Source organism: Apis laboriosa, unplaced genomic scaffold (assembly GCF_014066325.1).
Source record: "Apis laboriosa isolate Shangri-la unplaced genomic scaffold, ASM1406632v1 scaffold13_cov153, whole genome shotgun sequence".
NCBI lineage: Eukaryota > Metazoa > Arthropoda > Insecta > Hymenoptera > Apidae > Apis > Apis laboriosa.
Window position 1 is genome coordinate 5,365,246 of NW_025221370.1, and position 12,498 is coordinate 5,377,743.

Sequence of the window (12,498 nt, forward strand, 5' to 3'; positions counted from 1 at the left end):
TTTTTTTTTTTTTTTTGTAATTCCATAAATTGAAAAAATTACCGATGACTTCAAAGGAATATTTCCTTCCACTGAAAAGAACGGATTACTTTTTATACCGTGGAGAAAAACTAATATCCGTGAACTCGTTGAAAACCAACGATTGCGACCAAGAGGGAGAACCCGCTCTTGCTCTTGATATTTACAGAATGACATTTCCAAAGATTAATAACCCAAACCTTCGTTGCGATATGTCGATATGTACATGAAATATGAAATTAAACCACAAATGAAATCAATCGATACACAATCCTTCGACATAATACATAGTTGTTGCCTATTTTTTTTTTTCTTTTCTTTTTTTTATCGCAAGTGGATATTGTCTTTTGGAAACGAATTTGAAAAAAAAAAAAAAAGAAAAGAAAAAAAGATATATGAACGAGATCGTAGTTGTATTTCGGAAACACGCGAGAAGTTCGATAAAAAAAGGAAGAGAACAATCTATTCACCCATTCGCGAAAAAGAAGATAAAAGAGAAAAATGGCAATCGTATAAAACGAATCCGACAAAGTATTGTTATGTAAAATCACGATGATATAAAAATAAAAAAGACATCTATGCATATACATAGACATTTTTTTCGAGCGCCTTTTAATTCATAGAAGAAATTCTAAATCTACATCGAAATGGATCCTAACATCGATCAATATATCAAGACTTACACTTTAAATAGGATTGATTCTCTTCACATAATTCGAGAGGAATTATTCTCTCCATTCCTTTTTTCACAATATAATGTTTCAACAAAAATTCACCGAAGCATATCCTCGTGACATCCACCACCCACGTGAAATACACAAGAGAGAGGATTGTTCTCCGGAAACTTGTACGATTTAAAAAAGAGCATAGAGAGAACGCAGGAAGATAGAAAGAACAAAACTTTGCGGAAGCTTCCTCTTGGATTAACTGTTTCGCCATAGAGGAGAGAAACTTGCCTCGTAATGCGCGATTTAAAATTCAGAAAACACGCGATCCATACTTGAGAGCATGGCTATTTCGAAAATTTCCTGCGACCAAGAAACCACTTTTGTTCGAATTTTGTAAATAAATTTTTCTTTATATGCCAAATTGAACGAAAAATTGCATTTTCCTTCCTTCCTTCCTTACGCGATTATTCATTTCACATTCGTATTCCCTTTTCCGCCTGTGATCTCGTTTCACGTATAAGGGAAAGCATTGATTTTCGCTCTCTCTTAATCAATTTTGATACGCACTGTCCGTGTTCGACCAACCGTTACTAACACGCTTTGAGAGACCAAGCATAACCACGATTTTATAATATTTGATTAAATATCGGTTTTTCACAATCAGTGTCGAGTTTCATTTATATATAATGGAGAGATTACGGTCCCTGCTGAGTCGAGCCACGGATTTATATGATTATTTATACGATATATGATTATTCAGATCGTATTTGTAAAAAGGATATCTAGCAGTAAAAAATTAAAGTCCTTTTTTTGTTTCGATGTCTCAATCGTTTTCGAGATATATAAAGCGTCAAAGTTTAGTATTTAAGACAGTGCGAAAATTATGAATGGACTCACGATCCAGTGACCTATATCTTTTCTTGGAAATAGTTACTACGTTCTTCTAGGAATAGCGTCTCTTGTCTGGATATATCAGTTTTAGAAATACGAGTAAAAAAGATACTAAAGGATTAAAAAATTATCTTTCCACAATGAATTATCTCGGCAATCGGATGTTGTATATATAAATCAAAAAACATTTTAAAGGAGAAAATTCAGTATTTCTAACGATCGTTCACTCGTTGACCGAAAGACATTATTTTTCGAAATTCTAGCTGTTCAAAGTTTTCCTAATTTTAACACGCTTTCTATCGTCTTTTAATTACGTGATAATTTCTGTTTTGCTGTTTTGGAATATTGAATTGTTAAACTTTCAAACATTTTAGTTGAATGCGCTTTCCTTTCCTCTTCGAGGAACCGAGCATAATAACTCATCGTGATTCTATAAAATTTAATTAAACATTACTTTTTTACAATCCAACTCCTCCTCGAATTTCATTTCATCCATAATAACGATCATATCTTCGTTACTGTTCCTGCTATTCTTGTCTATACTTTCGATATAAACTCGAGATACGCGCAAGCATCGTCGTAAATGCCTCTTTGCCCATCGGTTCGGATGTATTCTCGAATTCCGCGTGGGCCACGCGTGGGCGACTTTACGCGCGTATCACAACCGGTTCGGCGAACGTGCGATTACATCGCATTACACTTGGCGCGTTTGTACGGTTGTCGCTCGAGGGCGTCTTTCGAGTTTCCGCACATTCTGCCAGCTATAAAATGACGGCGGCATTTAGGTGAAAGCACGCGACAAATGTCACGCCTTTGTTGATCTATAAATCGTGTCAATGATTGGTATTACGATCGTTTCGAGGATACTCATGGGTTTTTGAACGACGCAGTTTTTAGCGCCGCGATATTTTTTATCGATCGAGCCATAAACTCGCCAACCATTTTTAATGTTGCCTAAAAGAACGTGGTGCTTGTTGGGGAGAAATTACGAATTAAGTTCACTGCGATCGTAAATTACGAATGTAATTACGATGCATGAATGTGACCTCGATAAGTTATGCGATCTCGATAAGTTGTATCGGGGCGTTGATATCGTTATATCGTTAATAACGGTGGATTGCATAGGGCGTAATATCCTCATGTTAAAAATAGCTTTAAAAATCATTTTAAAGTCACTAACGGGTTTCGTAAAATCCAAGAGATAGATATTTAAGAAATGGTTCAGAATTACTTCTTTCTTCGAAAATTTGTCGAATTAAATGAAATATATATTGTACATCTATATCAAATATTCCGATGTGATTGAACATCATTTAATCTCCATTCCCGTTTTTAATGTCGTAAGTACACATATAAAAATTTTGTGGACGAATACGGTTCATTTCCAAATAATCGAGGATCCCATTTATTTATCACTCTTACGTATAATTTGATCCGATAGGTTGATTAAAATATCAGTAACTGAAACAAATACACGTGGATTCACCCGAAGAATGGAATATCTATCGAAACGTGTACTGCGAGTGACGTCTACCGAGATTGCACCATTAGTAATACGATCTATGGACTATCGCTCACTGTAAGGTAAATGGTATAATGGGGGACGAAGTAATTGAACTTGTAGAAAATTGGATTCTATTAACCATCAGATTGTGCTAAATAACGCTGAATAAGTCACGACAGCGAATGTCGTGGAAGATGCGCAACACACCTTCGTACAATTTTCGATAGAGGAAGTCAAGTGGAATACTTTTTGTGAGTTGCGTTGTTTTCTAACAGCGAGCGCGCAGTAAATATCGATCGACCTGTATCGTTGGAAACGAGATTACAAGTGAAACGGAATAATTCTCGTGCGTAATACGGGAAAGAATTTAAACGCCGACCAATTAAAAGATCAATTGAACTTCTGAACGACTGAAAAATTCGGCTTTCGTTTTCCTGCATACCAATGAAGATAATTCTCGTTACGTTAAGAAATATAAAGCACAGAGTGTTAATATATTCGCGAAAGACAATTCGAACAAATTTTTAATGAATTAAATTCTCAAATCTCTGGACTCGAGTCAAAGATATTCCACAAACGTATTAACACTCCGTGTAATAAAATTTAAATTTTAAAGTTAAAATAATTTTATCGTACTTGGAAAGAATTATAGCCGATAATAACTTACCCGTTGTGCGTCAAGAAGGACTTAGGCAACGATAGTGACCGCTGATGAGGATCCAAGGATCCGTCCGCCGACAGAGTATCCTCACCCCTCGTTGGAGCGCTTCCAGGCCTGGACAGCATTCCATCTTTCGGCGGCTCCATCAACGTCTTCAGAGAACCAATCACCGCATCCTCCATGGGAGTTGACGCACCCGAGCTCTTCGCATTCCTCGGACTCTTGGTCACGGTTCGATCGGACGTGGTCACCCAAATGTCGCTACTCGAGGATGACGAGGTAGCCGAGGAGGACGCTGCGTGGCCGCTCGGCGATCTACTCGCTATATTCTTCCCTTGAACCGGCGACACCTTTCTATCCTTGCTCTCACAACCCTCGAAACTGCCCGAACTGAATTCCGCTTTCTGATAATACCTATGATATTCCCTCTTATCCACGCTCGAGCCGTTCCCGTTAGATCCTTCCAGGGACGACCATCGACTCGACTGTTTCAACACGCTCTTCGGTTGCCTCTCCTGATATTTGGCCGCGCTGCTGTTACTCCGATCACGAGTAGCCCGATTCTTTCGGGACGCGTCACGATCGCGAAATTCACGATCGTCCATTCGCTCCAACGATGCTGGAGACGAGCTGGCGCTACCTCTGCTCGCGTGGCTGCTTCCAGCGTCCGTGGGGAGCCTCTGATGAGCCGGGTAACTCTGGGATAACTTCATGAATACCGGAGCTTGGTTGGGGGAGTAAAGAGTGTCTCTCTGCGAGCAATGCGGCCAGAAATCGCACGTGCTGCTGTTGCAGCGCAACTTCGTGTCGGGACTGATGCAGAAGTCATGGTTCGCGGGATTCGCATTCGGGGTCGTTGCTCCCCTTTGAAGCGTTTTAGGTCGCCTCGATTGTTGCTGCTGCTGCTGTTGTTGTTGTTGTTGTTGTTGCGTTTGCTGCTGTGGCTGCTGCGACTGTTGTTGCATGGACGATCCGGTGGATTTGGAAGATTGCTGGTGTTTAGAGGAGATAAAGTAAACATCGTAAGTGTTGGGATTACTCCTCTGCCTTTGCTCCTGGCCATCCTCGCGACGCTCGAAGCGACACGACAGCAGGCTTCTGGCTATCGCGCGGCTCCTCGTACCGTAAAGGAACTCGGTTACAGCCTCGGTCTCACGGAGCAACTCCTCGTTCAACGCGTTCTCGGTTGACTGCGCTTTTCCTAGAAAACAGGCACAAACGATACGTTGAAACAGCGGTAAAGAAAACGAAGCGCGGAGTAGGAAAGAAATTCGAACGCTCGAAAGTGTTCTTACAGTAGAATTCCTTTGTTCCAAGTCGAATACGTTTCTTACGTGAACGTGATATGCTCGATTATATGCGAATATAATTCGTAATAACACGATAGATTAATCGTTTAATTCGAAGAAACGAAGAAAAAAAATTTAATGTGAATAACGTAAAGAATATCTTACTGTTCTGAAGAGCATGACGTTTCCTCTCGTTCCCTCGATCGCTGGAAATTTTCACAACCAATCTGTGGGGCTCGTTAGATTCCCTCGAATGTTCCCTGTTCAATGGCGCGGCGGCGCTCGGAGACCTTTTCTCCGGCAATTGAAGACTTCTCGACCTTCTCACCCGCGACTGATGAGAATCCGGGGACGCTTGAGTCGTCCTCGCGCTCTGATGTTGCCTAGAAGCGTTGCTACGTCTGAAAGGGTTCGGTGTCGGCGATCTGCCCTGTCTGTCCGTGCTGCTCGACGACGAGGAGGAGGAAGACGGCGAGTTGAACGACAACTTGCCGGATTCCGACGATCCCGGCGATCTTCTTAATCCCTGTTGACTCCTGTGATGTCGGCTCTGCCTGTTCGGCGAGATCCTCTCCCCATTGGCGCGGATAGATTCCGTGGACGAATTCAACGCTATTATCGAGGAGGAGACGAGGCTTAGATTCAACGAGGAGCTCGGATTGTCGTCCTCGTCGTCCCCGTCGTCGTACCCTTCCACCGAGGAATCTGTGTTCTCCGCCAATCTGGGCATAGTCGATCTCGTCACGCAACTATCCAGACTTCTGAAACCGACCGACGACGAGGACGAGCTCGACGATTCAAGATAACGTTGCACGAATTGCGACCTCCTCGAGGAAGACTGATCCTCCAACGACTTGGCTTGCGCCATTCTGTACTGTTGTTGCTGTTGCTGCTGCTGCTGCTGTTGTTGCTGCTGCTGCTGTTGACCGCCGCTGTTCTGCCTCCGAGCTCTGGACGGCGTGCTCGAGGATTTTCGGGACGTGGGCGGCAAGGAACTCCAATTGACTTGATGCGGGGGCGAAGGTGGAGGGCTGATGATATCACTGTCCACTATGGCGTTGGATCGAGGGAGGAAAGGCGGTTTCCCGTAATTGTTGCGCCCCGAAGAATGTTTGGAGGAGGTTCTCTTCCCGACCGCATCCTGGAACGCCGGTGGCGGGGATATTATCGGGGTGATCGAGGGCGGCGAATACGATTCCGGGATACTGTGGGGCGAGGTGCAAGCGCTGCTCCCCACGGATTCGAAATCTTGACCGTGAAGGGCCAAATAGTCCGGCCTCTGGCTGTCCAATCGTAAGAATTCCTCCGGGCATTTGCCTGGCTCGCTGTTGCAATGATAATCGGCCAATTTTACCGTTGCTCGTCGCGGTAACGGGAGAGTGCCCGTGGCCGCCGTCACCAGGCTACTCTCGTAGCTCGTCCGCCGATTCTCATCCAGGGATCGTTGCTGCACCTGAACCCAACCGGATCGACCAAGGTAGACCCCGTCCACTTCTCTATCGCACCATCGGACCGGCGACAATTCCCTGCTGCAATCTCCGCTGATGAAAAGTTCGCCGGAAGTGCCGCTGTTACCCGACAGGAACGAATTCGAGGATTCTCGACGACGAGAACCCGTCACCTGTTCGTAAATTCATCGATAGAAACAAGGAAGGGAGGGGCTGGCTCTTCCGGACACTCGAAAAAGATGGAAACTTATTTAACGACCTCTATTCCGAATTTCAAAACTTTCTTCCTCTCTCGTTGTTTTAAAAATAAAGATATATTCAAAGGGTTGAACTGAAGGGTTGAAGTTCAGGCCGAATTGTTCGAATGTACGTATAACGAGCGTATTTTTAAAATTTCGATACGAAAATTGTAAAAGTTTGGAGCGCGAAATTTTTCGTTCTTCGAAGCGAGAGTTGGAAGCTAGAGATATCGTATCGAGAGATTTCAAAGGAGCGCGATACAATAATAAAAGGAATATCTTCTTTTTCGATCTTCTTTACTTGCCTGACTATGGCTGTCCTGCCGATGTTGCTTTAGGCTGGAAGTCGATGCCGCTGCCGATGCCGTTGTATCGTGCCGTTTCAAGGATGGTATTGAAGTACCGCGTGTATACGAGCCTCGGGCGTTTCCACTTGATTTTCCTTTGCCTCCGCTTTGACTTTTATTGCTACCGACGCTGTACGAAGAACCCTGAGAACCGACCTCCCAAGGATCCGAGGTGCTGCGCAGATGCAGGATCGACACGTTTTGACCTCTGCAAACGAGTTGACGGACAAATATAAATATCACTAGATGAAACTTTCCGCTATCATCAAAATTATTATCACGTTCATCCAGATAACGGGTGTAAAAAGTATTCTGCAAACTTAATTAAGAAGAAGAAGAAGAAAAAAAAAACATTTATATCTCGAGTTGAAAGGAAAACTATTCTTGTGGATATATGCGGATATAATATACGCGTTATGTATATTTAAAATACCGGTGAAACTCGATTTAAGAAGATTGTTGCTTTTCCTCAAGTGCAATCTTCTCGTATAAATATTCATCGGTTTCGCGATATGCGGATACGGAGGAGAAGGAAATAGAGAAGGAAACGATGGTGTTGCATCCGCCTTTCTTCGAAATACTCTACAGAGATTCTTTTCGTGGCTCCTCTCGATACGAGAGCATACCACGGAATGTGCTATGTGGGGAAAGCTAGCAACGTACGAGCCGTAAAACGGATTCGTTTCCGACGAAAATAAACATTCGCGAGACATCGAAACGTCTTTGACCGTGATTGAACGTGTGTTCCGTGAGAGCTGCTCTCTGTTTTCTTCGCACGCGTTCCAATGTGTGCAATGGGGAGGACGTGACGATAAAATGTGATTAAAGGAAAGAAAAAATATGTACAATACAGATTAAAAGTATCCGAACGCGTTGATTATTTTAATTACGAGATCGTAATGGTTATAAAAAATATTCGCATAATTGCGTTAATAATTTTTTAACGAATCCTTGTTTTTATCGGGTTCCATATTTCGTTTTTTAATATTAAATTTTAATAGATGTGAATGAAAACGGCATTAAATGATGTAAAATATAACGTAGTTGGATCCAATTTATTATATGTAAATGCGATATTAATACAACGGTGTGCAAATATCTTTTGTATCCATTATTCTCTGCGATTAATACGTATATAATAGAATATTGTTACACCATAAAATTAATTCGAAAAGTGTAACGCGTATATAATAACGAAGAGAATTCTTTTGTTCTTTGAGAAATTCTTTTTTTTTTTTCAGATTGTTCAGATTTATTAACTGGTAATAAAAAAACTCTTTTAAAAAATCTCGATCATTTTCAAAACTTTTATAAAATTCAAACTTCGAGTAAGTCAAAGCGTTTGAAATACTTATGAAATAATGTAAAAAGGAAAGAAAAAAAGCAAACGATCGAGAAAAACTCGTTAATATCAATTAATCGTATTTACAGTTAGCACAGTTGATAACTGTAAAATTCGCATTCCAATTAGATTAACAAGGATACTTTCTCGCGCGTATGAGAGCATCGATTGTACGATGGAACAATGCGACTCGCGGCGCTTAACCAACGCATTTTAAATCGTTTGGTGGACAGAATTTAAATTCGCGAACGGGTTTCGTGCGTCGAACTACGTATGTAGGTCGTGGAGGAAAATTTTCGAAAATGAAATCCGTTATCTCTGGAAAACGAATTTCAGGAAATTTCAGGCGGCGTGACGAGTCACTTCCCCCGCCATTTCGGCAATACAGAAATGTTCCTACCGTTTATCATTAATGAGTGGTGGTAAATGTATGGGGGGGAAGGGGGAGAAGCTCGAGAAAGGACGACAACGAGCGCAAGAATAATCTTCCGGCGTAATGATTCGCGAAAGAAGGAGGAGTGGAGGAAAAATGGGATCTTCGTTGGCAAAGCTTCGAATCTCGAGTGGTCGAAGCTCTGGAATAAATGACATTCTAATCTTCCAAATGACTCGATTCATTTTCAAATTGGACGATCCGAGAAATTGAACGCGCGCGTGTGAATTTATCGGAGACTTTGTAAAATGTCTATGTAATATTGTGTAATGTGAAACGAGCTTTCGCGTATATTACTTAATAATTCATCGATTTTTCTTCGCGTAAAATCGTTCAGCGTAACGTTTTACGTAACGAACTAGAATTATTATCCGTTATAAGAATCGATTGTTTAAACACAGGCATATGTTATAGAATTATAAAACGTTATAGAATTATTTCTGAACCATCTAATGATGGATGATATACAGATAATAGATATTCCTATGAATGAATTATATTTACCTTTTAACGGACATCGTTTGCGGGATCTTTCCTCGGCTTTCACACTTGAATTAGAATCACTCTATCGTGTCCGTTATCACGATCTTATCAAGGATCGATGCACCGTCATTTTGCCATTAAAGTTTACATCACCGCGAAGCCAACGAAACTTCGTTCATCTCGCGATTGAAATTTCACCAAAAATAGTCAATCACAGGCTCGATATTTCGAAATAATAACGTTCCTTTTAAAAATGTAATAAAATCTTAGGGAAAAAAGGAAAGCGATTTCTTACGCAAGAAAATTTAATTTAACCACGAATGCCACTATTCAACGTTACAAAATCGATCCAGTTACTATTAAAATTCATCAAAAGCTTGATATTTTAACTCTTTGGGGCGTAATGAACTAAAAACTTATTTTTAAAAAAGATCTTGAAATAATTATATGTAAATACACATCATGTAATAATAATATTTATTTTTTGTTATTATTGCATTTGTGATTATTTTATCGATATAAAATTTTTGTCTAAATAAAGATCCGCTCTAAAAATTTGTACCACAAAGAATTGAAATAACAACAATTTTCCCTTTGAAAAAAACTGTAACAAAATTTCTACGGAAAGGAAATAATGTCTTACGCAAGAAGATCGAAATCGTGCTATTCTATGAAACGAGCAACTAGCTATTCCGCGATCTCATTAAACCTGGTAAAAATGATCCGAGGCGACTAATTAACCGTATAGGGCTTTGGAAGGAGGTCTAGGAACGATCCAGGTCCCTTCGACGTTCACCCGTTGAATTTTGCATTCCGGTGTGTAAACAAGTCGAACTCCACGGGGAAGCTTCGTGGACAGAGAGAACGATGTAGGAAGCTCGTCGCTTTATCGAGCTTCATGAAACTTACATCACGCGTACCTAACCACCGACTGTAGTCGAAGACTGCAAAAAGTAAACAAGAGAAGGAGAGAGAAAGAGGGGAGAGCAAATATAAACTACGATCGAATCGATTTCCTTTTTTTTTTTTTTTTTTTTTTTTTTTTTTAACCAGATATCACAGATATCGACCATACTTGCCGCCTAATCTATATCGTCCATCGTAAAACGAATATCGCGAGTTCTAATTATATCGTACTCTTGGACCTTGTCACTATTCGCCTAGTCCAACGTATATCCTTTTTTGGCCTGGTCGTGACGAATAAAACGCTCGAGGAAAGGGACAATGAACTCCTGTAGCCCACGTAAAAAATTAACACGCTCTTTGTCCCTGGGCTCATCCGGTGATCCACTGCGATTAAGGAAGGTAAGAATATTTTTTTTTCTCGCCTCTTTGATATTCCTCGATTCCGTGGAGATTACGAAGAAGACCGTATTCTTATAAAAATTAAACAGAAGAATAGTTTAGAAAAAGCAAAGAAACAAAACGTAGAACGAATCTAATTTCGACGTTGATTGGTTCACTAAAGTTTGTATCTTATAAATATGGAGAAAGGCAGTATGTAATCGCAAGAAAAATGCGAGAGGAAAAGAAAATCACGAATCGATCGATTTTTATAGATATTTTTGTATTCGCCCGATAAAACTTATCAATCTGTAACAAGCACTGTACGAAAACGAAGCTATCGACACACACTCACGGATCGCACAAACACCCGTCCATATGTATCTACACCTATGCAACACAGAGATACGAGACGTTAAATCCTTAGAGGCGGATGTAAATCGTGGCGAACACCGGACTCGTTAAAATCGAGTTACACCCCTTCTTCGCTCGTCCATCCAGTTCAGATAATGGAAAAAACAGAGAAATCCCTTTTTTTCTTTTTTTTTTTGCGTGAAAGGAACACGAGGAACAGGAGGTAATGAGAAATAGGACGGAGAAGAAACGAAATCGAAGGAAGGAGAGAGACAGAGAGAGAATAAGGGAAGGAAAGAGAAGAGAAGAGAGAATAGCACAGAGAGAACACACGCGTTACCTGTCGCCGCGGGAGCCAGTGGCCGTATTCGAGATGTCGGCAGAATTCGCGGCTGGACTGACTCTACGAGGTGGCAGGGCGGGAGCAGGGGCCTGGCTCGAGGACGAGGTCGAAACGGGCCCTATGACGCCCACGTTGCCCCCACGTACCCCGTCCTCGGCCGAATGTTGCCTCGAGGATTGCGAACTCTGCGACAACCAACGACGACCGCCGCCTCTCGTCACCACCGTTGATACGCTCGACCCTGTTGCCTGATGGGACACCACCACCGTCCCTCCGCTGTCCAGTGACGTGCTCTGCGATCAGAAATTCAAATCAGCCGAGTTTGCTCGATCGAGATGGCCAGGGATGGGGATTGACTTTTAGGAATGGTTGGCTGGATGAGAAAACTATAGGGGGGGAAAAAACGTAACGAGTTTACTTTTATCGATTTTTTCATCTCGGTTGCTGATCTTGGTTGCTGAGAGAGAATATTTCGATGACTTTCGATCGTGTAATCTTTATTACAATTTTGAAATATATTTTGGAATATAACGCGTAAAGTGAATTTTAATACGTTCTTTTGATGTATCTTTCATACAAAGATCGTGGTGGATATAAAATTAATCGTCACGAAATTCTCTCTGCTATTCAATTTACGTAAGTCGTGTGAAATTACCATAATTCGGGAGAAATTAAATTTGAAACAAAAATGGGGGAGGTACGAACTTTACGTAGCTAATAATTTTTTAATGAAACGGGAGGAAAGTTGTATTAATATATAGCGAGAGAAATGTTTCAAGGTGCGCACTGTAAGAAATTGAGAACCCAACTTCTGTTGGGATTTGAAGTATCGAGGTGAAGGTCATGACAAATTTTTTTGTCATTTCGGTTTTCAAACCTCGCTAAATAGAGCAGGATTTATTTATGAAAGATCGTTAAGTTTAACATTTAAAATTATTGCACAAGTTATATTTTAACTATAATTCTTAGGATGTATCAACGAAATAAATAATAATTAGCAGGCTCGAGCAACGTTTTCTCCTTGAATTCTCGGACTTGGCACATTCAGAACGATACCGTAAATGACGCTCCCTAATGTGGTAACTTGGATGCGGTTAGAATAAATAGAAACGTATTTGAGTTCTTTTCTTTGACGTTTTCAATTATTCCTTCGAGGGGGGAAGCTAATCGATTCAGCATAGGCTGTCGAAGGTT

The 12,498-nt window shown here is 41.2% G+C and overlaps 1 protein-coding gene across 4 annotated transcripts in view; it reads right to left on the minus strand.

Moving 5' to 3' along the window:
* Positions 1 to 12,498, minus strand: part of LOC122721058 — a 125,501-nt gene that overhangs the window by 83,475 nt on the left and 29,528 nt on the right. For 3 of the 4 annotated variants that reach the window (XM_043948278.1, XM_043948276.1, XM_043948277.1), the window contains exons 4-7: positions 11,302 to 11,597; positions 7,024 to 7,273; positions 5,197 to 6,652; positions 3,749 to 4,943 (exon numbers count right to left, since the gene is read on the minus strand). In XM_043948278.1, the coding sequence (XP_043804213.1) occupies positions 3,749 to 4,943; positions 5,197 to 6,652; positions 7,024 to 7,273; positions 11,302 to 11,597 (3,197 nt within the window). Of the gene's footprint in view, positions 1 to 3,748; positions 4,944 to 5,196; positions 6,653 to 7,023; positions 7,274 to 9,344; positions 9,374 to 11,301; positions 11,598 to 12,498 lie in introns of those variants that run through there. The other variant, XM_043948279.1, reaches the window with a different exon arrangement.